General features: G+C 45.8%; 1 protein-coding gene across 1 annotated transcript in view; it reads right to left on the bottom strand.

Annotated features, from left to right (window-relative positions):
- Positions 1-27,511, bottom strand: part of EGFR (epidermal growth factor receptor) — a 260,822-nt gene that overhangs the window by 47,178 nt on the left and 186,133 nt on the right. The window contains exons 7-15 of the mRNA XM_045005882.1: positions 26,284-26,425; positions 25,071-25,187; positions 18,895-19,021; positions 18,700-18,773; positions 17,318-17,408; positions 15,464-15,663; positions 7,632-7,764; positions 5,902-6,001; positions 2,291-2,448 (exon numbers count right to left, since the gene is read on the bottom strand). Of these exons, the coding sequence (XP_044861817.1) occupies positions 2,291-2,448; positions 5,902-6,001; positions 7,632-7,764; positions 15,464-15,663; positions 17,318-17,408; positions 18,700-18,773; positions 18,895-19,021; positions 25,071-25,187; positions 26,284-26,425 (1,142 nt within the window). The remainder of the gene's footprint in view (positions 1-2,290; positions 2,449-5,901; positions 6,002-7,631; positions 7,765-15,463; positions 15,664-17,317; positions 17,409-18,699; positions 18,774-18,894; positions 19,022-25,070; positions 25,188-26,283; positions 26,426-27,511) is intronic.

The following is a 27,511-nucleotide window of genomic DNA, read 5'->3' as shown; positions in this document are numbered from 1 at the left end:
TGGGACCTCTAGGAGCTACTGTAATACAAATAAACAACAACTGCAAACTTACCCCCACACCTCACTCAAATCAGAGATGAATTTGAATTTTAATCTTCATTCACTGCCTTAATATGTCATATGGTGGGAAACACTGAACCTTTGATATTAGAATAACCTTGCCCCCTACACATTCATCCTCCATGGCTCTGCCATTTTAAACCTCTCTACTGCTCAAGCCAGCGGAAAAGTTGACATTCCTGGTAAAATTCAAACTGCTTAAAACTCTGGGCTGAGGCATAAACAGTTCACAACAAGCTGTTACATAACTGAAAGCTACACCCAGATTCAACAACTTGTATTATATTGATGTATTGTTGTTGAAGAATGTATTGTTCATTTGACTTCAGTTTTCTATCTTTCTAGCAGAACCACACAGTTAAAAGCTTTGTTTAGACGTGGTTAGCCATTGTTCTGCTAAAGCTATCAGCTAAAGTGGGCTGTAATACTTTTGTCTCATTTTGGCTTCTGGGTTTAGTGTGCGGGTGCTGGGTGGTATTGGTGGCCTGTGACGTACAAGAGGTCAGCCTAGATAATAGAATGGCTCTGTGACTCTATGCTTTCACATGGGCAATCATGTAACAATGACACTGGTTTACTATGGCCAAGTTTCTATCAATGGGAACTAATGGTAATGGTTACTTAGAGTGTCATTTTTCAATGATCATTCATTGTATGATTGAAAAGCACAAACAACCTTTGTCTGCAATCATGATAAAACACAGGGAAATCATCAATCCATATGACGTAATCTGAAAAACACTGCACTGAATTTCATGAAGACTTGAAACACACCAGGTGACTTAGGGCAGTGTTTCTCAATGACCAATCCATGGACTGGCGCCAGCCCCTGAGATCTCTCTGACACAGTTTAAGAAGGCAGAAAGCTGATCTGATATCAAAAAGGTTGAGAAATATTGGCTTCAGGCATGTCTATATGGGGGAAAAGCCCACAGTACCTAGTTCACAGTAATTCCCCATGTGGACACTGATACTGTGCATTAAGAGTGCTTCGTGTGCCTGAACTTAGTGCATTTTGAAAGTTACATGGGGAGCTAGTGTGGAATAGCTAGTGCACTTTACTTGCACACCCTAGCTCACTGTGCACTAACTTCTCCTTGTAGACAAGCCCTTAGCTTCCAGTCATCTATGAAGTGATAGTGTAGCCTACTTAACCCCCTCCTTTCTTCCTCTCCATGAATGTATGGGTTTGTGCCTTATCAAAAGCAGGCTTTGTTTTTCAAGGCTTGGCAGGGAGGTAGTTGAATACATGAGGAGGACATGAGACTTGGGCCAAATGTCAATCTGAGCCTGGGAAAAAACACCAATGAGAGAGCATTCCTTGAAACCAATGCAGGACAAGAGTCAAATTTCAAACCCCATCCCTTTTTCTGTGCATCTAATGTAAGCGCACAGTATGAGGGGACCCCATTATAGATGAAAACTTCACTGTGTCTCTGAACTATGTTAGTCCCTTGGCCAGTCTATGGCTGTACCACAAAATGGAACTGTGTTTGCAGCCAGGCCCTGTCACATAGTTGTACTGATGGGGCAGACAGGCCCTAAATTCCAACCCAGGTGAAACTGCCTTGTTCTGTACACTCTCCCTGAAGCTCTGGTATGGGTCACTGATGGAGACAGGATACTGGGCAAGATGGACCACACTGACTCAGTATGGCAGCTCGGATGTTCTTAGCATATGAAAAGAGAGGAACCTCTGGGAAGCATTAAAATGCAGTGTATGCTTGAGACAATCTGTTGGTGTTTTGCTCCAAAAAAATCGAAGTCACAATGACATACGTGAGCAACCACTCATACTATTACATTCATCTTAAAGGCATGGGACATACTTAGTACTCTTGTGAGAAACATGTTTATAAATGATCTCACAGTCCACCAGATGTCACTATTGCTCCAGACAAATATAGCCGACAGAGCATTCAACTGGTGGGGAAAAAAGGGAATCATAACATAGGAAACTTGTAAAATTCCAGAAAGTCTAATTTTAAAAATAACCTTGTTTTAAGTCTGCTAAACCATTTTCTCCTCTTTGTTTGCCTTTCCTGCAGACTAGAAGCACTACAGAACTTTACCTATTCCAAACTCAGCAGCACTTTGCTTACATTTCCTGCAAATTCATAACCTCTTTAGTTTTCTATTTTTTTCAAATGGATGACTTTATAGAGAGAAAAATCACAAGGAAGAAATACTTTACTCCTTCCACTTCTGTGTAAGCAAGTATTTTACCTACCCACGGGTACAATTCAGATGACAGAGCTGACACACTGAATTTTCATCTGCGTATTTCCAGACTAAGGTATCGTTTTCACCCAGAACTCCAGCAGGGCAGGATTTAACACAGTGAGGGCCATCTATATAGTGGGCACACTTCATGCAGTTGTCCGGACCCTGAATAAAGAGCAAGAAATTGTTGTCTGTAATAGATTTGCCCAAGCCATATATTGGCATATGCAAGAAGAGCCTCTCAGAAGATAAATAAATGCATGTTTGATTATTTGAAATTCTAAACATGATTCAATGTTTTATCCTAGTTTATTATCCTATTATTATACTACATGAAATGCTTGCAAAGTTTTAATCCTCTTGTATAATATGTTGGGTGAGATACAGCACCTGATGTTAAATGAAATAGATTACTCTCTGGATATCAATGCTGAGGTATGATTCCTGCTATTCTGTAATTTTCCTATTATCTGTACTAATAAAAACTTACATTTTTGGTTTAATACTGTGAATAAAGATGCTCTGATAGCAAATAAGTTTAAAATCAAAGGGCCTGATCCTCATTTAATATAAATCACCATTACACTATTGAAATCAGTGGAGCTATATCAATTTATACCAGATGAGGATCTGGCTCATAAAGCTTTTTCATTCTCTGTATATTCTATGAGAACATTTCTTTCTTCTACTCTGAAGCAGAAACTGGGTGAAAATAGAAACGCCCATCAAATTTCTAATCTGAAGTGCTTTTAGCTAAAGTTTAGATGAATTGCTCTGGCCATGATCTGAAATAATGTTATTTTTACTGAGATTGTGGCAGGACCCAAAATGATCTAGGTACGCTCTAAACAGAGGAACAAGTAGTCCTAGGCAAAATTGCCTTTTCTGAAGGAAAAGCTGGAAGTGTTGTGTTCATGACAATCAGTATGTCAGCAGCATATAACTTTTTAGTTTTATGATGCGAGTAAGCAAGTAATCACAAACGTGAAGAGACTATTCTAACTTTAAAAGAGAAACTTCCTTGATGGCCTAGTTCATTGCCACACAGGAGTCCCAGGTATGCTCCAGAAAGTAGTAGGCTTTCTGGAACAACACTGATGTATTTATGTATTACACCTCTACCCCGATATAATGTGGTCTGATATAACGCGAATTCGGATATAACACGCTTTACCTCATTATATCTGAATTCATGTTACCGCAAGCAGTTCCTCTGTGCCCGCCCATTACTTGCTGCAGCCCTTCCCGGGCCCCTCCCGCCCCACCTCCACCTCCTCCCACGAGTGCGTGGCAGCTCCGCTTCTCCTCCGTCCCTCCCGGATTTGCCGCGCCAATCAGCTGTTTGGCACGGCAAGCCAGGGAGGGAGGAGAAGTGGAGCTGAAGCACGCTCATGGGAGAAGGCGGAGGCGGAGGGGAGGTGACCTGGGGCAGGGTGGCCGCAGCAAGTAAAGGAGGGGGGGGCGCAGAGGAACCGGTCCCTGCCCCAGCTCACCTCCGCTCCGCTGCCTCCTCCCTCCCAGGCTTGCCACACCAAACAGCTGATTGGCGCGGCAAGCCTGGGAGGGAGGTGGGAGAAGCAGAGCTGCGGCACGCTCGTGGGAGGAGGTGAGCTGGGTGTGGGGGCCCCGGGGAGGGCTGCAGCAAATAACGGGGGTCGCAGAGGAACCACTCCCCGCTCCAGCTCATCTCCGCCTCCTCGCCCTAATGCGCCGCCGCTCCACTTCTCCCCCTCCCCGGCTTGCCAAGCCAAACAGCCGATTGGCGCTGCAAGCCTGGAAGGGAGGGAGGGAGGGAGAAGCGGAGCGGCGGCAGAGCGCTCAGGGAGGAGGCGAAGGTAGAGCAGAGGTGAGCTGGGGGGGCGGGAGGGCTGTTCCTCTCCCTACCCTGATATAACGCAGTCTCATCTATAACACGGTGAGATTTTTTGGCTTGTGAGGACTGCATTATATCAGGGTAGAGGTGTATTATTTGTAGTGTCTAGCAGCCCCACTCATGGACTGGGGCTCTACTGTACTACCTGCTGTACGAACACACAACAAAATCATGGTCCCTACCCCAAGGAGCTTGCAATCTTAGTAGCTGGGCATCTGGCCCAGGGTTCTAAGCCAGGGGTTCTCAACCTTTTTCTTTCTGAGGCGCCCCCAACACGTTACAAAAATTCCACAGCCCACCTGTACCACAACAACTGTTTTTCTGCATATAAAAGCCGGGGCCAGCGTTAAGGGGTAGCAAGCAGGGCAGTTGCCCATGGCCCCATGCCACAGTTTCTGCCATGGGTTCCAGCAAGTCTAATACCGGCCCTGCTTGGCAGACCTCCTGAAACCTGCTCGTGGAACCCCAGGGGGCCGAAGACACCTGGTTGAGAACCGTTGTTCTAAGCCAGACCTGCACAACATGCGGCCCGGGGGCTGCATGCGGCCCGCGTGGGCTTTGTGGCCAGCGTGGGGTGAGTAGGTGGGCTCACTGTGCGGCCTGAATAGGCAAGCAACGCGTGAGGGAGGGGGGCTGTTTCAGTGGGGCAGTGCTGGGGAAGGAGGGTTTTGTTTCCGTGGGGCAGGTGGCGCTGGCGGGGGAGGGGGGGCTTGATGTGTTTCGGGGGGGGGGGGGCTTGGCGGTGCTGGGGGGGTTCAGCGCTCAGCAGTTTTCTTTGGAGTAATATGGCCGTCGCCGCTTTACGAGTTGTGCAGGCCTGTTCTAAGCCATAACGGAAAAAAGCAAGTACCCTGCATTACTGAACAGTGACTTTCTGACTGATGAAGGATGGACAGTCATCCTGTGTCAGGATAGTGGCTGCAATGGAGGGTGCCGGGGGTTTCCAAGACTGGGGCAGTAAGGTGCTGGGGAGGAAGAAAGTGATACTCTGGCAGGGAACAGAAAATTCCCCCCATCCCTTTACTAAAACAGATATTATTGAGCTAATGGCTACACTGGAATTGAAATATCCTGCAAACTAAAACTAAGGGACTAAATTCAGCCCTGAGTGTAAAGAAGTACAACTCTCCATTGACTCTTACCCTCAAGGCTGAATTTGGTACAACTTGTAAAAAATAAAATAAAATAAAGATGGGAGTTAGTTTTATTTTTCTCAGATTTTCAAAGTATTTTGTTATTTGATGAAGTTTCTAGCTTGGCCCGTATGGAAAACAGACAAGGATTTTGCCATTGGATATTGGGAAAGACCAAGGTATTTTAACTTTTATAAAAGGGACCTTTATATAAACTCAGAAAGTTCAAGTAACTTCGGAAAAGTTGACTATTGTTTTTACAAACACCCAATACTTTGCACTTACATTAAAAGAGATGCATTAATTTTAATTGTGTTGGGATGTAGAGTTTGGTTTTAACTAAAAACTGCTTTCTTAATCTTTTCCAATAAACATCTGCTGTTGATTAAAATCTGATCTTTGGTCTTCAGAGGCAAAAAGTTAGTGAATTAATTCACTATTAGCCATAGTTATTATTTATACAGTGCCTCAGGTAAGCAAAAATTTGCCTCCATAGCGGGAAGTGTCATAATTTATAATGATTTGGTTGTTCAATATCTAAGTATTTTAATATGTTCACCATGTTACAGGGTCTCTACGTGTACAAGTTCATTAGGTCAAATATGCTCTTACAGGTCCTGTGCAGGTTGCATTGTACGCAGTTGAATTTTGCACCAGGCATTCTGGGTGACACTGAAGACATTCAGATTCTCTTTCAAATTCTCTTGGCTCCCTGAAAAATAAAAAAGGAATAGAAGGAATACTTGACAAGATGTCAACTTCAAATTTACATTTCAGAGCTTCCGCTACCTTTTCCAGGTTGGCTATATTAGGATGAGTATAATGAGATGGGAGGGGATATAGGAAGAACTTCTTGACTAGCCCTAGCACATAACCTGCTGGGCATAACACAGGAAAAGGTGAGAATAAGGAAAATTTGGCTGACAGTGCCACACAGGGCAATCCAGATTGTAAACTACAAATTAGTCTTTACATTTTAATGAAGATGAAGAATATTCTCAAAAATCTCCAAAACATTTTTTCTATCGCTGCTGATCAGCAAAAATATGTCTAGTGATTCTGAGCATCTAAATAAAACTTGGGAAATTAAACAAATTGACTGATAATTAGTTTCTTGACCTCCCTATAACACACAATGAATTATTAAAATATGAAAGCTGAGAACAGATGGTTTTGATAGCAATAAAGCTGTTCTACTTCAAGTAATTGTGTTATTAATGAAACCAAATCTACTCATCATTTGACTAAAAAAATGCCCAGATCTGCCCTGTAGGTTATAATATCTGCTGCAGGGAATTCACTTGAAAAGACAACAGCTGCTGAACTGCAAATTGCTAGACAAATATAAACATTATGGACACCAGCATACTGTAAATTAGTGTCATAATATTAATTATTTTTAAAAGTTAAACAAGTTTAAAGCATTAGTAAAAAGGAAATAGGAAAAATATGTCCATTGGTAGGTCTATGGATGAGTAAACATTTTTTGCTCTGTAAAAACGCACAGTATTCAAAATCCTTCAGTTTTGGGATCAGCGTAACTCATGTTAGTTGTTTCTTTAACATATATATTACAGGTTTAAACAATTTTGAGAATGCTCCTTTTCAAGACCCAAGGACACTTATAACTGTTGTTAAACATAAGACAAGCTGATGTGATTATTCTGCCTGAAATTACGGGTCCTGGTGTGCTGGGGCTAGCGTATTTAGGTTCATCATGCCTCCACGCAGTTCAGCAATAAAAGTGAGTAAAAATTGTAAGGACAAACTATTCAATTGGACCAGGCTCCCAGTAATTTAGATGGGAGCCTGGGAATCCCATCTAACCTTAAGATGTTTAGGCCACGATCCAGCAAAATCACTGCAGCGTGTGCATAAATTTAACCCCACTGAGTTGTCCCATTGAAATAAATGAGGCTAATCAATGGGTGAAATCCTGGTCCCATTGAAGTCAGTATCAAAATCCCATTGGTTACAATAGGGTCAAGATTTCACCTAATATGTTTAAAGACAGAGATTTTCAAAAGGGCCTAAGGGAGGTAGGCTGCTTGATTTTCAGTGGTAGTTGGGTGCTTAGTTCCCTTAGGTCTTAGGGGAGTTATCCATGTACATCCCCCAATTGATGCTGGGGGAACAGACTGCTAAGTATTCTTAGAGAGAGAAGGGGATTTCTTCCCCTCTTTTCTGTATTTGGGTACCACATTCAAACCAACATTTTTGCAAAAGTAACAAAAATTGATACTACTAGAATTCCTGGTTTTTATTTCCTCCTAGTAATGTGAATATTTTTGTTCCTACACTAACCCTTCCCCTCTCCCCCCGCCCCCAAAAAACCTCCTTACCCTTGCATAACATTGCATTTTTTCACACATTCCCTTTGGCGACTGAAATGACGACAGGAAAAGCAATGGAAGGGCCCTGGACCCCAGCAGCCTACTTCTGAGCATAAGGGGTCACAAACATGTTTCGCAGCAGCTGAAAGAGACAGAGACAAAGACAAACAATAGCCAGAGATTTCATGGAGAGCAATTAGAGCACCACAAATGACTCATTTTGGAGAGCCAATTTTTCCAAATTAACCTAGGGTAGATCTGAAGGATCCTGACAGCATTACAGAGCAGGAGGAGAAACATTCATGCTTTTCTCTAGTTTCCAAAGCTTGAAATTAAATGGGATTGTTAGTTTTGCAATATAAAAACAAATGCTGCTCTGTGGCTATTTATTAATAGATACGGATTAATCTGTTGTAAAGAAATCTACTCCTAAAATGAACATTAACATAAAACAAATCAATATGCTGCAGAGAGACATGATAAGGGCCTGATCCAACATCCATGCAAGTCAATGGGAAGCTCAAATTGGACCCTGACTGAATGAGTCAAACATGTGGATTTCGAACTTTCACCCTGGTTCTTCTGCTCCAAAACAACAAACCTCTACTAGCTGAGCCATAGCAAAGCAGATCTTGCCTAGCTGTCAGTCACTGTTAATCCTTTATCCTCTGTGTAGGCCAGTAGCTGGAGTACAATATCATGCAAACACACACGTGCACATGCACACAGTCCCTACAGTGCAAGTGAATGTGTTCAGAGGAGAACACCTGACTCCTGAGTTTTATCTTTTTATATTGCTCCCCATTTGGGGTGTATAAACCGAGCCTCTGCCAATGTGTGAGTGGGAAAAGACGGTTACTCACCTTTGTAACTGTTGTTCTTCGAGATGTGTTGCTCATATCCATTCCAATTAGGTGTGTGCACGCCACGTGCATGTTCGTCGGAAGATTTTTACCCTAGCAACACTCGGTGGGTCGGCTGGGCGCCCCCTGGAGTGGTGCCGCTATGGCACCAGATATATACCCCTGCCGACCCATCCGCCCCTCAGTTCCTTCTTGCCGGCTACTCCAACAGTGGGGAAGGAGGGCAGGTTTGGAATGGATATGAGCAACACATCTTGAAGAACAACAGTTACAAAGGTGAGTAACCGTCTTTTCTTCTTCAAGTGCTTGCTCATATTGATTCCAATTAGGTGATTCCCAAGCCTTACGTAGGCGGTGGGGTCAGAGTGAGATGTTGCAGAATGCAAAGCTGCTGAGCCAAAGGCTGCATCATCTCTAGAATGTTGGACCAGTGCATAATGTGAGGCAAAGGTGTGGACTGAGGACCAGGTAGCTGCGCGACATATCTCCTGGAAGGGTACATGAGCCAGGAAGATAGCAGAAGAAGCCTGAGCCCTGGTGGAATGTGCAGTGAGGTGGCTCGATGGAACATGGGCCAAGTCACAGCAGGTGCGGATGCACGACGTCACCCAAGATGAAATCCTCTGGAAGAAGACAGGTAGGCCCTTTGTTCGGTCTGCCAGTATGACGAAGAGTTGGGGCGTTACAAAAGGGCTTTGTCCGCTCGATATAAAACGCGAGCGCCCTACGGACGTCTAGGGAGTGCAACTGTTGCTCCCTTCGCGATGAGCGTGGCTTCGGAAAGAAGACCGGAAGGAAGATATCCTGGTTGATATGAAAGGCCGACACCACCTTAGGGAGGAAGGCTGGATGTGGTCACAACTTCACCTTGTCCTTGTGAAACACAGTATACGGTGGGTCCACCGTGAGAGCCTGAAGCTCGGAGACTCGTCTGGCCGATGCAATGGCTACAAGGAAAACTGTCTTCCAGGACAGGTATAGCAGCGAGCAGGTTGCCAGTGGCTCGAATGGGGCAGTCAAAAGTCTGCTTAGAACCAGGTCGGGGCGGCAAACTTGGGGGTATAAGCGCTCCAAGCCCTTGAGGAACCTAGAAACCATAGGGTGCAAGAATATGGAGTGGCCACTCTGACCTGGGTGGAAGATAGAGATGGCTGCCAAGTGTACCCTCAATGAAGACACCACCAGGCCCTGCTGTTTGAGAGACTAGAGGTAGTCCAAGATGGAATGGATCGGGACCTCGGTGGGAGTAACGTTTCGCACCAGCAGGAGAAGCGCTTCCACTTGGCCAGATATGTTAACTGAGTGGAAGGGTTCCTACCACCCAGGAGAACCTGTTGTACCGATGCAGAGCAACGTACCTCGGATCGGTTTAGCCACGCAGCACCCATGCTGTGAGGTGCAGGGACTTGCAGGTCTGGGTGGTGAAGTCTGCCGTGATCCTGCGTTATGAGGTCTGGGCAAAGAGGCAGGGGAATCGGGCTGGCTATCGACAGGTCTAGCAACATGGTGTACCAGTGCTGCCTGGGCCATGCTGGAGCGATCATAATCAGGTGCGCTCTGTCCTTGCGGAGTTTTAGCAGGACCCTGTGAACCAGTGGGAACGGTGGAAAAGCGTACAGCAGATGGCTCGTCCACGGCATCAGAAAAGCATCCAAGATCGAGCCCGGGGAGAGGCCTTGGAATGAGCAGAACGTCTGGCACTTCCTGTTCTCGTGAGAAGCGAAGAGGTCTATGTGGGGAAAGCCCCACATCCGGAAAACGGAATGGATAACATCCAGACAAATCGACCACTCGTGAGACAAGAAGGATCTGCTGAGGCGATCCGCCAGAGTGTTCCGGACCCCTGAGAGAAAGGACACTACCAGGTCTATCGATTGGGCTATGCAGAAGTCCCAGAGCTGGATAGCTTCCTGCAAAGAGGGGAGGACCGTGCTCCTCCCTGCTTGTTTATGTAATACATGGCTGTTGTGTTGTCTGTGAACACTGAGACACAACGGCCTTGTAGGTGCTGCTGAAATGCCTGGCACGCAAGGCGGACTGCTCTCAGCTCTCGGACATTGATGTGCAAGGCCAGCTCTTGAGCTGACCAATGGCCCTGAGTGCGAAACTGACCAAGGTGAACACCCCAGCCGAGAGATGAGGCGTCCATCGTGAGGTACACCGAGGGGTGAGGTGGATGGAACAGCATCCCTGCACACACCAGGGAGGGCATCAACCACCAGTCGAGGGAGCCTAGGATGCTCGGGGGGATCAAGACGATCATGTCTATGCTGTCTTTGCCCGGGTGGTACACCGAGGTGAGCCATGATTGGAGTGGACGGAGGCGAAGCCTGGCATGTTTGGTTACGAACGTGCAGGCAGCCATGTGACCCAGGAGACCAAGGCAAGTGCGAGCCGAAGTTGTCGGGAAGTTCTGTAGACCTTGTATAATTGTTACCATCGCCTGAAACCGAGGCTGAGGTAAGCAGGCTCTGGCGAGATTGGAGTCCAGGATGGCCCCAATTAATTCTATTCTCTGTGTGGGAATCAGAGTGGATTTCTCTATATTGATCATCAGGCCTAGACGCAGGAATAGGTCCTTGACGATGCCCACATGACTGGTAACTTGGGCCTCGGAGGTCCCTCGAATGAGCCAATCATCTAGATACGGAAAAACGTGTATCTGATGGCGGCGGAGGGAGGCGGCGACTACAGCCATGCACTTTGAATACTCTTGGGGTTGTAGAGAGGCCAAACGGAAGGACCGTAAACTGGAAATGATAACGGTTGGCCACAAACCAGAGGTACCTTCTGTGTGGAGGATAAATAGCGACGTGAAAATGCACGCCCTTCATATCGAGGGCAGCATACCAGTCTCCGGGATCCAAGGATGGGATGACGGTCCCCATGGATACCATGCGGAACTTCAGCTTTATCATGGGCTTGTTGAGTTCCCGCAGGTCTAGGATAGGTCTGAGACCTCTCTTCACCTTGGGGATTAGGAAATAGTGGGAGTAGAACTCCTTGCCCCTTTCGTCCTTTGGTACCTCCTCTATAGCTCCGATGGTGAGAAGCGTCCGCACCTCTTGCAAGAGGAATTGCTCGTGAGAGGGGTCCCTAAAGAGGGACGAGGATGGAGGGTGGGAGGTGGGGGACGAAATAAACTGGAGGCGGTACCCAAGTTCCACCGTGCATAGGACCCAACGATCTGAGGTTAGATGGGACCACGCAGGGAGGAAAAAGGAGAGGCGGTTGTAAAAGGGAGGGAATGGATGCTGGGTAATAACTGGTACGCCGTCCTCGGGCGTGCCTTCAAAAGTTAGGCTTTGGCCCCATTGGTGGTTTAGAGGGACCCTGATTTTGGCCCCCTTGGGGTCCTGACTGACGCCTACGACCGCCTCGGCCTGCTGGCAAAGTCCTGTCTTTGTCTAGGCGCAGGGTAAGGGCGGTGAGGCTGGGGATGGAAAGGTCGGCGCTGAGTCACCGGCGTGTGCATGCCGAGAAAGCGCATAGTGACCCTGCTGTCCTTTAGGCTTTGCAGCCTAGGGTCAGTTTTTTTGGAGAACAGGCCTTTGCCATCGAAGGGCAAGTCCTGTATAGTATGCTGCAGCTCCGGGGGAAGGCTTGACACCTGGAGCCATGAAATGCACCTCATGGCAACACCCGAGGCCAGAGTCCTGGCAGTGGAGTCAGCTGCATCCAACGAGGCCTGGAGGGAAGTTCTCGCCACTTTCTTCCCTTCTTTCAGGAGGGCAGCAAACTCTTGATGGGAGTCCTGAGGAACCGACTCCGTAAATTTGTCCACCGCCACCCAGGTGATGTAATTGTAGCGGCTAAGCAGGGCTTGCTGGTTTGCTACGCGGAGTTGCGGGGCCCCTGCCGAGTACACCTTACGGCCCAGTAAGTCCATTCGCCTAGCCTCCTTTGATTTAGGGGCTGGTGCCTGCTGGCCATGGCGTTCCCTCTCATTGACGGACTGGACAACAAGGGAGCAGGGGGGAGGATGTACATATAGGTACTCGTACCCCCTGGACGGTACCATGTACTTGCGTTCGACTCCCTTGCCCGCGGGCGGGATAGTGGCTGGAGACTGCCAGATTGGCCTGGATCATCCGAATAAACAGTAGGGCCACTCTAGTAGGGGCGTCAGCCAACAGAATGTCTACGACCGGATCCTCTATCTCCGAGACTTCCTCCACTTGGAGGTTCATATTGAGTGCCACCCATCTCAGGAGGTCCTGATGGGCCCTCAAGTCGACTGGAGGAGGGCCCGAGGAGGACGTTCCTGCCACCGCCTCATCTGGGGAGGAGGAAGAATAAAGGCCGGGGACAAGCGGGTCCTGTGTGGGCTCGTGCTCCTGGACGACCTCCTGTCCCGGTGGGATCTGGGAATCCAGTGGCTGAACCGGGGCTTCCTCCGTACCGGTCGGAGGGGGACGGCTAACTGTCGCCTGTACCCAGTGCTCTGACGGAATAGAGCGAGATGGGATCACAGGTTCGCCTTTGGCCTGGTGGTACACCCAAGGTGTCCAGAATGACCACTGATGGGGGGCCAGGGTCCTGGGCCTGGGGCTCCTGGAAGACTCTGGTGGGCACATCCGAATCACAATCCTGCGCGTATGAACTGTCCGCGCGGGACGACACTGATGCATGTCTGGATGGCCATGGAGGAGCTGAAAAGCCCTGGGCAGAGTCTCCCTCTAGCTGACGTCACTCGACGCGGCACCGGGGATCAGTACCGGGAGGCATACCGGTACTGGGAGCGAGAACGGGACCTGAGACCGGAGCGGTGCCGGGAGGTCGACCGAGATCTCGAGGCTCGATGTTGAGAGTGGCTACGGGAGTCACGGTGCCTGGAGCGGTGCTGGGAGCTGGATCGGTGCCAAGTGTACCTGGCCGGCGAACGGGACGCTGACCGGTGCCGCGAGTATGACCGGTACCGAAATGGAGAACGGTGCCAGGACTGCGAGCGGCGTCGGGACCTGGGTTGGCGACGGGACTGAGAACGTCTGCGGGACCGCGATCTGCGGTGCCGACGGAGGGTGGTCTGATCAAGGCAGGCTTGCCGATCGACTATATAACCCGCACTGGCGGTGCTGGGGGTTGAGGCAGTGCAGACTCTGTCATTGCAATCAACTCCCTCGCCATGGAAAATGTCTCCGGTGTGGAGGGAATAGTGAGCTCAACCATGGCTCGCACCGGGGAGCTTTCAGGCACCGGACTCGTCGGCTCTTGCGTGGCCAGAATCGATGGTACCGATATTGTCGGTGCCACGGCAGGTATCGGTGCCGGGCGGTCCGACTTAGTATAACGCTTGGGCTGCTGAGCAGGCGGCGCGGACGCAGGAGTCTTGTGCCGAGGGAGCGCTTCTTGAAGACTGTCCAATGCTCGGTCCCGAGGGCAGAGGAGTAAGAGCTGCCTCCCTCAGGAGCTGCTTGAGACGAAAGTCCCGCTCCTTTTTTGTTCTCGGCTTAAAGGCCTTACAAATGCGGCACTTATCTGTTAGGTGAGATTCCCCGAGGCACTTAAGAAAGGAGTTGTGGGGATCTCCTGTCGGCATCGGCTTGTGGCAGGCCGAGCACAGTTTGAAACCCGGTGAACCGGGCATAGGCCCCGGCACCGGGTGCAGGGAAGGGGATAATCCCCAAACCCCTCTGAACTATATACACTAACTATACTACAAACGAATAAAGTTAACTACAACTATATAAATCTGAACTATATACACAAGAATTAACGAGAGAACTACGAGTAGCTAGGGATGTGGAGGTCAGCTAAGCTGTGCTCCACTGTTCCAACGACCGACAAGGGCGGTAAGAAGGAACTGAGGGGCGGATGGGTTGGCAGGGGTATATATCCGGCGCTATAGCGGCGCCACTCCAGGGGGCGCCCGGCCAACCCACCGAGTGTTGCTAGGGTAAAAATCTTCCGACGAACGTGCACGCGGGGCGCGCACACCTAATTAGAATCGATATGAGCAAGCACTCGAAGAAGAAGGGTAGTTTGCACCAAACCTGCCAGAACCTAGGTTCTGCATGGCTAATGCCTCAAAATTTTGAGCTCATGAATCTCAGTGAGGCTTTGAGAGAGCTGAGAGGGGGCAGCTTGAGGAACCAATTTAGTCTATATTCTCAAGGGTGAACCCCCTCCCCGCCCTCCTTTCCTCCCAGGTTTACTTTAGTACATCATCATCCACAGCCTTTGACAGGCAATAAGTTACATTTTGGGTCTGACCTTCCTTGCCTCTGCCAATCAAGTGGACAGAAATTGCAACACTCCAGGAGGTCACCATTGAAGCAGACATTCACATTAGCTGCAACACACGCGCCTTACTATAGTCACAGCATCATACCCATATGTATTCTCAACCACCTCAGGTGAAATCCTGGTCCCATTAGAGTCAGTGGCAAAGCTCTCATTCACTTTAGTGGAGCCAGGATTTCCCCCCTGCCTTCCACAACTGCCTTCCCTTTCAGTTCCACTATATAACCAAACACAATGAAGACATCCACTTCCTCACAATCACATTCAAATGCACCACCTCAACTCTTACCTCACACTTTCTTCTTGAGAAACACCACATTATGAGCTTTGCCACTACACGCAGGTCACTTATCTCAATCTATCTGAGGGTGGAGTTAAGACTGCGTGTTTGAGGAGGATTATAAGGGATTGGGAGTTGTACTTGGTTACATGTTGGTATTGCTGGGAGCTGGCTCTGGAGCAGAGAATTGCTTGGTTATTATTGTGTTTGGCAGGCAAGTCATGTGAATTGAGGTTGAGGGGGATGCAACTATCAGCTTAACTGATGCCTGGAATTTTAGTAATTGTGTTGATAGAAAAGGAGGTTGAACAACATCAACTGCAGCTTAACAAAGATTTTTGTTTGTGGTAATATACAAGAAGGAAGAAAGGTTTGCTTAAATTACTAGTCACAATCTCTTTTTCTGCACCACACAATGGCATTCCAAGAAAGACAAAAGAACAGTATTAACTTACTGCATTCATCTTGATTTCTGTTGAATACGATTTTTGCATTCTGAGTTTCTGTCACAAAGAGTTTATTCCAGTTCATTGTCTCAGCATAGCAGAGGTTTTTGTTTTTCATAATGGCAACATCACCATCACTTATTTCCTTGAGGGAGCGCAATCCCAGAGAGTGTATCTTTAGGTTAACAATGGCAAGAGAATACTGACCACTAAAATGGGTGTGGGGCAAAAAGAACAACAGATGGAAACGGATTAAATGGGGTCTTACTGAGTACATTTTCTTTTTGAATTTCGAAGACCCATCTGGGTAACTGTAAACTCAATGTTTTACAAGGAAAGATACCGCTTGGCCCACCAAACTTAATTTGTGTGATATTTCAGATGTTCTTATGCTGTATCTATTGTAAAGGTACTATATTCACATCTGATTTTCTGTAGGGACTGAAAGTTAAGTCCTCTGACACAGGACAGACCCACTGCATCATGTATGCACTCATACTATATGGAGGTAAAGCTAAAGTCATTATTTTGCACTTGAATCTGCCATACTACTCAGCATGTTAGTGTAGCACCAAGCACAATGTGGCCTTGATTTGTATTAGGACTTTTGGGCACTGCTGTAATTCATTAGTTATATCACAGTCGTGCCTAAAGGCACCAGCAGAGATCACGGCCCCATTGTGCTAGGCACTGTACATGCACTGAATAAAAGAAAATCTCTGTACCAAAGAGCTAACAATCTACGTAAAAGACGGATAAGGAGTGGAAGCAATGAAATATTCCGATTGTCTACATGTAGGGCAATGTGCTCTCTAGGGCCGTGATTTCTAAAGCCCACTAATGTGTTGAGCATTAATTGGTCCACGTAGACCCTGCTGATGCGCACTACTGTTTCAAATAGTACTATGTAAAGCATACTAGGGAACCTTTAGTCTGTATCAGCAGGGTCTACCCAGACCAATTAATGTGCAGCTGATCAGTGAGCTTTTGACATCACAGGGTACGTCTTCACTACCCGCCGGATCGGCGGGTAGAAATCGATTTCTCGGAGTTCGATATATCGCGTCTCATCTAGACGCGATATATCGAACCCCGAACGCGCTCCCGTCAACTCCGGAGCGAGTGGCGGTAGCGGAGTCGACGGGGGAGCCGCGGACGTCGATCCCGCGCCGTGAGGACGGGTAAGTAATTCGAGCTAAGGTACTTCGACTTCAGCTACGGTATTCCCGTAGCTGAAGTTGCGTATCTTACCTCGACACTGCCCCCCACTGTGGACCAGGCCACAGTCTGGTAAAGCGTATTGCCCCAGCATAAAGACAAGCCCGTTTTATCACCATTTTATATCTATGGAACTGAAACCCGGAGGCCCAGATTTTTGGAGTATTTAGGCACTGCTCTGCTCTGAGTTACAGGCCTTACTGACTTAGGAGCCTAAGTCAAATTTTCAAAAAGTGACGTAGGCTCCTAGGTGTTGTAATGTTGAGCAGAGCAACACCCAAATATCTTAAAAAATCTGAGCCAGAGAGATTTTGTGACTTGCTCAAGATCACAGAAGACGACTGCCTCAGGACCAATAACTGAAGCCACATCTCCCAAGGTCCATTCCAGCACTCCAATCCCAAATCCATCCTTCCTCTCAGATATAAATAGGGACAATGTCTTGACACAGTCACTTGGACACACGGGGCCAAATTGGTATAAAACTGGTATAAAATGGTGCAGTTCCATCGATTTCAACAGGACAACACAAATTTACACCATCAGAGAATTTGGCCCAAGTTTTACAAAACCTTTTATTATTTAGACAAACCTGGCTGTAAACACACTTTATCTCACCCTCTTTCTGGCACATGGTTTACTTACTGTTGCTTTGTTCTGCCTCGTATAATCTCCAGATTTTCAAAAGCAGAGAGATCTGTGGCATTTGCAGGCCAGTCTTGAATCAACAAAAATCCTGAAACAGGAATTAAAAAAAACAAAAAAACCCCAAAACCTCAGCAGCTTGAAAATGGGATTTTTATTGTGAATTCCTGTTGAGCTGGGGAAGGCACTTTTATCTTCTTCACATCTTTATGAGACTTGCAAAATGAAGAATTACATTTTAGGGAGTCTGCAGATATTTTTAACGCTGCTTTGTAAACAGTTTACTTTCAGGCCACCAAGAGGGCTTAACATTGTACAAGTCTAGTGTGTTATTGAGTTGTACATCCTGCAGCACTTGAGAGACCACAGGAGTTTCTGCTCTTATCAGGAAATGCTGCAGTAGAGTGTCCCCAGATTTCATTGAAACATGAGGCCATCACTGGAGCTTTCTAGCATGGAAGCATTTAGGAAATGGAAAAAAGTGAGTGGGGAAAAGCACAGCAGAGTTTAACTGCTAAAGACATTGATTTCCCCGCTTGGACATTCAATGGGGAAAGAATTTGGAGAACAGTCTTATATAAAAGTTTTCTAAATGTAGTGACAACTATACTTAAAGTAACTGGACATATTTAAAATGAGAGAGAAAAAGGGGAGACCCTGGGTCCAGTTCAGATTTTACACTGCTTTTATAATGCTGTGAAGTCCTTTGACTCCAACAGAAGTACTCCCGTTTTTTGTTGGTGTGAGATCAAAATCAGGCCCAGGCTGGCCATCTGTGCTGCCACAGAGAGCATTCGGTGAATGGATCCAAGGAAAAGGCATTCAGATGTGTGATGGAAGCAACGGAATACAATTTCCCAAAGAACCTTTGAAAAGTTTTCCACCAATAGAAATGCAGACATGCAGAAATGCAGGCCATTTACTGTGCCTCTGCTTCATCATACTTCTTGGGTGTCTGAAAGTGTTCTGGTTTTGCTCTTTAATATGTCTGATAATTCAGCAAAAGGGATGGGCTGGTAAAACCATACACCTTAGACCAGATTCTGATCTGAGTTACATGTAGGGTGACCAGACAGCAAATGTGAAAAATCGGGACATGGGGTGGGAGTAATAGGAACCTATATAAGAAAAAGACCCAAAAATCAGTACTGTCCCTATAAAATTGGGACATCTGGTCACCCTAGTTACATGAGTGTAAATCCAGAGTAACTCCACTGACTGCAGTTGAAAGGTGTTACTCTGGATTTATACCGACACTAACTCAGATGATTTAGTTTCTTGTGTCTTTCTTAACAAAAGCTGTTCTTATTCCTTTCCCCCTTTTGTTTATGTTTTCTGGGACTACAAGATCAGACAAAATTTTAAGCCAAACATATCGCTACCTGATATTTCTTTTACTGTTTTGAAGATATCCAGTTTCTTTGGGTCCAGTGGTTGCGTGTTGGTGAAGGCATCACTAAAAATCAAACAGATCATGCAATTTGAAAAAGAACACATCAACTTTAACGGCTGCTTCTGGTAAAAGACCAACCATGACCCCTCTTCCCCAACCACATACGAATCTGCTGATGACTTACCCTAGAAATGCTACTGGCAGAATGCTGACATCCCCATTGATCTTGGTACAATTTTTGAAAGAGTCAATATTTGTAGCATTTATGGAGAGAATCCCTTTCAGTTCACCTATTCCAATCCCATTGCAGACTGTTAAAATGAAAGCACAAAAGCTGCAGGTTTCTTAGGGATTTTAGGAATTAATGAATTTAAGAAAATAAACATCAATGTGACATTATTCTATTGTAGCTGTTTTAGCTCTAGATCTGTAGCCATAAAATTAATTACAGAAATACCCAGGGTGAGAAAGCTGGCAAGACATGGTAATAATCTGAGAAAACATGAGTGCATAGGTACTGGGTAACTTAGACTAATGCACAATAAGGCCCCTTTACACTGCTCTGGACTTGTATGTTAAATAAATAGAAAAAAAATAATTCAGTATTAACGCCAAAACCAGAGGGAAGAGAAATTAACAGTTATAAGCAAGGGTGAAAAGATTGTTTTCAGGTGAGTTTTTTTTAAAAGGGTCCGAGGGCCAGTGTAGCCTGATCTAGGGTGTGTTAATAATATTAATTTGGATAGTGCGGGTTTTAGACTCGCCAATCTGTTTGATCAGAATATAAAAGTTCTTGTCCCGAATCAGGCTCCGCAGACTTTACAAGGACCCTCGGGGGTGTGATAGGAAGCTCACACCGAGACAGATGTAGCCGTAAAGACTTTTTATTAACATCAATGAAATAGTAATTAAATGGTAAAATAATCAGAGTTACAAAGTTACAATTGTATTACTGTTATTCAAGAGATACATATGCTAATATGGTATTGTATGCTACAAAGCTTTGGCTAATATACTCACACCCCTTCTCGATAACCTGATGATGAAAGACACAAGACCTTGCCTCTGGTGGTTCAGGTTTCTCAACTCTTGAGTGAGAGGTGCAGAGGAAGCTAATGCTAAGAGCTATCAAAGCTAACTTAGAGTTTACTTAACTAACAAACTTAATTAAAACCTAATAAACAAAACTAAGAACAAAAAGTTAGAGAAATCAAGCCTAGCCTAGTCCCCTTGAAACTTAAAGTTTGAAAAGAAAATGAGTATGGCCTACTAATAGTTAGTAGTCATTGTGGATAGATAGCATATGCTAGTGAGGTGGGTCACCTCTTTTATAGGGCACAAGTAGCGGAAATCCTTACTCCTATGCCCAAATTTCATTCCTCACCCACAGAAATGTTAGGGTACACTTACCCCACAGGCTAGTACGTTTGTGTGTATTGATGACACGTGGGTACAAAATTGAAAAAAACCCTATGCATTCTTCCATTGTCTATTGGTCTAGATAAAAGGTCTTAGACATATGCGTAGGTCCTTATCTATGTAGGTAATAGGTCTCAATGTGTAGGTCAACTTTGCTAACTGGGTAAAAGGTCTTAATATAGATATGCTAACTTTGCCTTAGCTTAACATACAGGTTTTGGCCTGTAGGTCCCTTGCATTACAGCCAAACTTAATTTCAATATAAATCTACAAACCTATTACAATAAATCAAATACTTAAACTTATAAGAAAAGAAATATCTATGCAAGCAAGCAGATTAATCCTTTAGAGTACACCAGATTCTCATCTCACTTATACTAGTTTCCCATAAGGATATTTCCTTTGATTTTAATGGAGTTTCTCCTCATTCACACTGGTGTGAGAGGAGAATCAGGTCCACAGAGTGAATGAAGGGGAGAGATACACGGCAGTAGCTGCAGGTGTAAAAGCCTTTTGCACCAAGTGGCAGGATTATGGGAAGAGACCAAGAAAATGAGCTGGGAGGAGAGAGACACACAAGATCTATGAGATAGATAGCAGCAAGTGTATTAAGAGGAGCGGGAAATGGATGGGGAACCAATAGGGCTGTGTAGGGATGGGGAGAATGTAGATGTGCTGCTTGGTAGGAAAGGGCAGGCAGCTACATTCTGTACATGATGGGCCCCGAGAACTAGGGTTTGTGGAGGCCATAGAGCTTGGACATAGTCAAGGTGAGAAGAGATGCAAGCATGTATGTGTATCTTCAGCAGGGGGAAAGTCAAGGCTGTGATGTGAATGAGTAATATTGCCACATAAGCACATAGAAGATCTGGACGTGATCCTAATAAACCCTGCACAAACCACAAAGCAGTCTGAACTAAGGAGTGAAGGTGGTGGTGAACAGACATTTATGATGATACATATGATGTTGCAGTTGCTGGACATGCTACTTGCAACACTAGGATATGAGTAGGGCCCCTAGTTTTACTCAAGTGCAAGAGGTTTAGGGACATAGACACTGCCATACTGGATGAGACCCACAGTCCATCTAGTCCAGCCTCCTCTCTCTGACAGAGGCAAGTGCCAGATGTGTCAGAAGAAGGTACAAGAACATTGCAATAGGCAGATGTGGGATAATCTGCTCCCAAGATAGGTCTCACCTCTGTTGTTGTTGTTTTTTTTTTAATATAAGATGGCTGCTGCTCCATTATTTGTGCAGCCCAGGATCTAGTGTAAGCTCATAAAGGTGCATGCACACACATGCACTTCTCCAAACACAGCCATTTCTGTGTTACTCCCAGGGCCGGATTCCGACATTCTGAGGCTCTAAGCTATGTCAAGTGTAAGAGGCCCCATACAATAATTTTTTAATTATTATTATTTTCACAGAAAGGACATTGAAGATATAAACATGAAAGCTTCATATTTGCATATATACAAAGGTGAAGTTGTAAAAATAGAATAATAATCTAACTAAACCACGCCTTGCAATATGCCTGTCTGCATTACAAAATAGTTTCAAATTAATTTATTGTTGTCTATGATTTCTTAATTAGTAGATATGAAAAGTTTATATCTACAGCAACACAAAAGCAGTTACAGTTACACAGACCAGCTTACTTAAGGAAGCAGTACAACCTGCAGTATGTCTGTTTGTACATTATATTAATTTTAACACTGACATTTAAAACATTTTCTTTTGTGATTTTTGGAGAGCAAACTCATTGATGATGTCCTTAAATGATAAGCTACGGAGTTTGGGACTTTCGATGCACAGACTGCTTAGGGCAGATAGCTTTTCTTGCAGCATTTTCTAGGCAGACATCTCTCTTAGTGTTTGCTTCTCTATCCTCTGTCTCCCCCAGGACCATTAATTAATCTTGAGTGAACTCCTCGGACACACTGCTATATATGTGAAAGAGAAAAAGAATTTACCAGAAAAAAACACTGGTAATCTCTAGATAGGCATTGAGAAAGTGAGAAAAGCTAGTCTATATTCAAACAAATATAATGAATATTATAGGCTTTAATAGCCTATAAATCATATATGCACATAGTTTGAAATAACTTGCTCACCAAGTACTCAGAATATTTTGATATACACCTCTACCCCGATATAACACGACCCGATATAACACTAATTCGGATATAACGCAGTAAAGCAGCGCTCTTGGAGGGCAGGGCTGCCCAATCCGGCGGATCAAAGCAAGTTCGATATAATGCGGTTTCACCTATAACATGGTAAGATTTTTTGGCTCCTGAGGACTGTGTTATATCAGGGTAGAGGTCAGGGCCAGTGCAATCCATTAGGCGACCTAGGCGGTCGCCTAGGGCACTAGCATTTGGGGGGCGGCGTTTCGGGTCCTACGGCGGCCAGATCATTGGCCGCCACGGTTGTCGGCAGCATTTAGGCGGAGGGGCCTGGGGCAGGGGGGCACGGGGAGGGCCGCCTGCAGCAAGTCAGGGGAACTGCTCCCCGCCCCATCTCACCTCTGCTCCGCTTCCTCCCCTGAGCACGCTGCCCCGCTCAGCTGATTGGTGCCGCAAGCCTGGGAGGCAGGAGAAGTGGAGCTGTGATGGTGTGCTCAGAGAGGAGGCGGAGCAGAGGTGAGGTGGGGAGGGGGCGGAGAGCTGCCACAGGGCTTGGGGGGGGGGGCGGGGGCAAGGTGGAAGTTTCGCCTAGGGCGTGAAACATCCTTGCACCCACCCTGGTAGAGGTGTATATGTATATCTTCCTTCACTTCTCTCAAAACCCTCTATTTATCCTTTTGTCAGCGCACTCTGATATTTACTATGAAGGTTCCCGAAACTGACGGAGGGAAGCCAACACAAATTTATCCTCTTCAAGATCCACTTAACCCAAGTCCATAAGACGATCATCTGCAAACTCAATCACGTGAAGCACGGATAGCGCATGAAGCAGAACGCGGTGTGCACACTAAAATACACAATTGTACGTACGTACAGATCAAACGAAGAAAGAACACACTAACATTTAAGAAAATGAAGAAAAACAGGAGCGAAGGCACTAAATGACTGAGTGTGCCGGACCATAAAGAAAAGATGGTGGCCTTCTGGCTATTACCAGCCAAGGGGGACACTATACATGACATCTCTCCTAGGACGAGTCCCATACAAGTATGAGCTTGGCAGGATTGCTTCGTGACACTGCTGTCTCAGACCTCACATTTTTCCCTGATTTTATCACAATAAGATTATTTATTTAAATATGAAGGCATGGTCAGAATTTTACCAGTAGTAGCTCGCCAACAAAACGCTGCTTTAGGACAGGGGTTCTTAATGTTTTTCTCTCTGAGGCACCTTTTGACCATGCTATAAAAATGCCAGGGCCCAGCAGGGGCAGGGGAACCTCAGGGCAGGGGCCTTGGGCATAGGCAGAGGTTGACTTCTATTTGGGGGAAGCAGAGGTCAGTGGGGCTCGAGCCAGCTCTGCAAAGTGGGGTCCAGAGAGGGAACGCAACCTCCACCCCGACTCACCTCAGCAGGCCACGTCGCCTGTCTGGGTTGGGAGGGGGGAATGCAAGCAAACTTATAACTCAAAGTTAGGGCTTAGCTCAAAAAATTTGAAAACACTTTAGATTGCAGGAAGGGGGTTGTGTGCAGGCAGGGAGTAGCTCAGGGTGCAGGGAGAGTGGTAGCTGGGGGCTATGTGTTGGCAAGGAGTAGCTCAGGGTGCAGGGAGGAGGGTAGCTGGAGCTGTCTGCAGGCAGGGGGTAGCTCAGGATGCAGGGACGGTGTAGCTCAGGGTGTAGGGAGAGAGGTATAAGGGCTGTGTGCTAGGAGGACTCCCCTGTGGTCCCTGTTCCCAGAGGGCTTTGCCAGTCATGGAGCCGAGTCTCCCCACCCAGGGGGCTCTTATGGCTGCCTCTGCGGGAGCAAAGGGGGCTGGGTACTGAGGAGCAGCTTCAACCTGGGACACCAGCAGGAGGGGAGGGAACGCTGCGGCTGCCTGCTCCATGGCACCAGCCAGAGCAGCAGCTGCCCCACATTGCCTGGCTCTGGCTTCCTGCCTCTGACCTGGCCAATGGATGGGGAGAGGAGATTGTGGAGGGGAGGTGTGGAGCTGCACCTGGGAGGGACTGTTGTGCTCTTGTGCTGCAGTTTGGGAATGCGGGGGGGGCAATGCCCTCCATGTCCTCAACTCTGCCCATGGGCTCAGGGCTTCAGCCCTGTAGGGGGTGCCGGGGATTGGGGCTTCAGCCCCATGCCTCCCAACTTCAGCCGCCTCCCATGGGGGAGGCACTGGAGATTGGGGCTTCAGACGCAGGGCCCTGCAGCCCCCTTGAAAGGGCTCACGGACCCCCGGGGGCAACAGACCCCCAGTTGAGAACCGCTGCCTTAGGATACTGGTAAGACTTACTCGTAGAAACACTAATTTGATACGTGCAATTGTTTTTTTCTTCAACCCTCTCAATAATGAACAATTACTTAAGGGTGGGGTAAGGGTATTTGTGTAGCCAGATGTGTCACATTTGAATGAAAATGTCTATATTTAGAGAGATTCTCCTTTATTTATCAACAGATTCTGATAAATTTTGAAATGGAGTCAGTTTTTTTTTTCTTTTTTAGAGCCCCTCATATTGCAAGGCCCTAAAATGTAGCTTAGTTAGGCATGGAGGTGGGAAGACAAACTAGGCAAAACTGTGCAAGAGGCAGCATTTACTTTCTGCACTCGCTGAGTGAGCCAGCTTGAGTACATGCTCTGGAGCATTAATTTCCCTGCTAAACTACTTGCTTAGGCCTCCATATTATTATTCGATATTTATATTGCAGTAGCACCTTGAGGCTCCAATTAGGATTAGGGTCCCATTTGGTTGGCTGCTTTGTCAAGTAAATTCTCCTAACACTAAAAATATTAATATCTTGCCGCACTTTCCGTACCTTTGCTACACGGCCCGTCACATTTTTTACATTTCCGAACACCGTTTTCTTCCACTTCATAGGTATCGATATTACAGGAGCGAACACACGAGCCGTGGTCTGTCACCACATAGTTATCTGCAAAGACAGGAAGGGAAATGCAATGTGGACAATGAAACAAAGGAGAGATGCTTTGGGATTTGTATTTATGCTGTAAACAGGCATTTAATTGATACAAAATGCTGAAGTGCCTTTTAAGTTTTGAATAGAAAAGGGATGAATTAAAACACACAATATTAGGGTACTTAGAGCTTGCTACGTTCAAAGTACTAACAAACCAAATTACAGACATGAACAAATTAATCCTCACAATATCCTGGAGGGCTGTGATGGATTACTATTATTATCATCATATTAGTTGAGATAGAAAGTTGGCCTTTCTTAAAGCCAAATAGCGAATCACTAGTGTAAGCAGGAGTAGAGCTCAACACCTCCCGATTCCCAACCCCATCCTCAGTCTTTATAATACAACACCATCTTTATAATAGGCTATGGTGACTTTCAGATACAGGTCCTAATTCTGTGACTCGGGTCCTTCTCTACCTTTAAATAAATGTTCTTAAAAGACCACGGACAGGGAATAGAGAGGAAAAAAAAAACACAACAGACATACACACGGCAACGCATACAGGAGCTAAAAAGAACCCATATGCTTTGTGATGTGATACCATAGGTGTTAAAAACAGTAGATTTCTGTAAGACCCCACTAAGAACCTTTATTTATGGGCTTTATAACGCTTTATTTATGGGCTTGCCCCTGTGCCATTGGAGTCAGTTGGACTTTTGCCACTGACTTCAATGGGAGCGTGATCAGGTCTTATAAGAGCTTGATGGATTTTATAAAGTGTTTCTTTTTGGCATTCACCAGTAAAGACTAAGCTAAAATCTTCAAAATTAAAAGAAAAACAACCCTGAAAAACCAGTAAAAATAATGGATACAAAAATTTTAAGCTGTTTGTATTTTATCAGCTACATCTCATTTCTGATTTTCTGCGACTGGTTTCCATAGCAAAAGCAGCTGAGGAGAGTGAAGAAATTCCTTGACCTAAAGGGGGGCACTAAGTTGAGGGGGCCTAAACTGGGTGGGAGAGAACCAATATCAACCTCTGCCCGCCACCTCCTTGACCCTCTATTTTCCCTGGTCTGACCAGATTGCAGGCTTAAGTGAGCTTACGTGGACATTCTTTCACGCAAGTGGCTCCAAAGCTGTATTTTCCATCTGGGTTGACATCCATCTGATAGGTGGTCGGGTTGTACAGCACTAACGGTGGACAAGTATCCTTGCACATTGCTTCATCGCGAAACTTGCGGCATGCCTGCCATTGAACAATGTGACAATGGTGCAAAGTAAATGACTGTTTATTTTTACAGCAAAAAGGAAGATACAATAAATGTATAATTCCTGTTTTATAAGGCTACTACTGCCAGATCTAGCAGGTTTTAGCACTAATTGAGGCACAGAGAACTTTCCAGGATTGGGCTCTTGTGCTATTGAGGTGAAAGAGTCCAAGGGCAAAGGGCAATCTTGTCTGACATTTACAAAAATAGAGTACGGGGGTTCTTAATCTTCATGGACTCATGCAAATAACTTCTACATTACAAAGTCCTTACAAACTCAGGCTCCAACACCGGACCAGATCCTTGAGAGGTGGACCCTTCTACTTGTATGGAGTGCCCATGGGTTCCACCTAGAAACAGGGTTCTGCCTGCATGTATTGGATAGCAACAACAGAGCTAAGAAATCAGAAACCAGATCAAGATAAATGGCTGTTTTCTTTACTGGTAACTTTTTAATAATATTAATGAAATAAAGTCCCTGCAGTCAATTACTGACCTAGACAGTTAAATATTAAAGTAATGCCATTAGGCTTGGCTACAGGTGATGAGTAATTTAATGGGCATTTATGAAGTGCAAGTCATTTCTACAAAGCTAATTCTACATTCAAGTTGACAATCTTTCTTCCTCCCTTGGTTCTTCCCTAGGTTTTCTGAGAATTAACGTTCCCTTCCATGAATCAATAAGAACATAATTAATGTGATTTGTTTACATCTTTAATGGACACACAAATATATCCAAACAAACAAAGGTAAACTGGACCGTTTCCACAGAAGTTGCTTGAATTCCACTTAATTTAGTGTTAAGCCCAAACTAAATAGAATCACGTGTTTTAAAAGGGGGACAGGTTCACAAAACAAATCAATGGAAACATTGCAACAGTTTAAAAAAAAAAAGCCAACAACTAATGTAAACAGGTTTTTCTGGATTCCAACCCTATGAGCGCTGTGAACCGTAGCAGAGTTGTTCTAGTAAATGAAAGACAGAAAAAGGAAATTGCATAATCTATCCTCATGGTCTAAACTAAATGAAATGCAAAAAGGGTATTAAAAATTATGAAAAGTAA

This window comes from Mauremys mutica, chromosome 2 (genome assembly GCF_020497125.1).
Source record: "Mauremys mutica isolate MM-2020 ecotype Southern chromosome 2, ASM2049712v1, whole genome shotgun sequence".
Taxonomy (NCBI): Eukaryota; Metazoa; Chordata; order Testudines; family Geoemydidae; genus Mauremys; species Mauremys mutica.
Note: the sequence above shows the minus strand (reverse complement) of the source record. Positions and strands in the feature narration are given on the sequence as shown.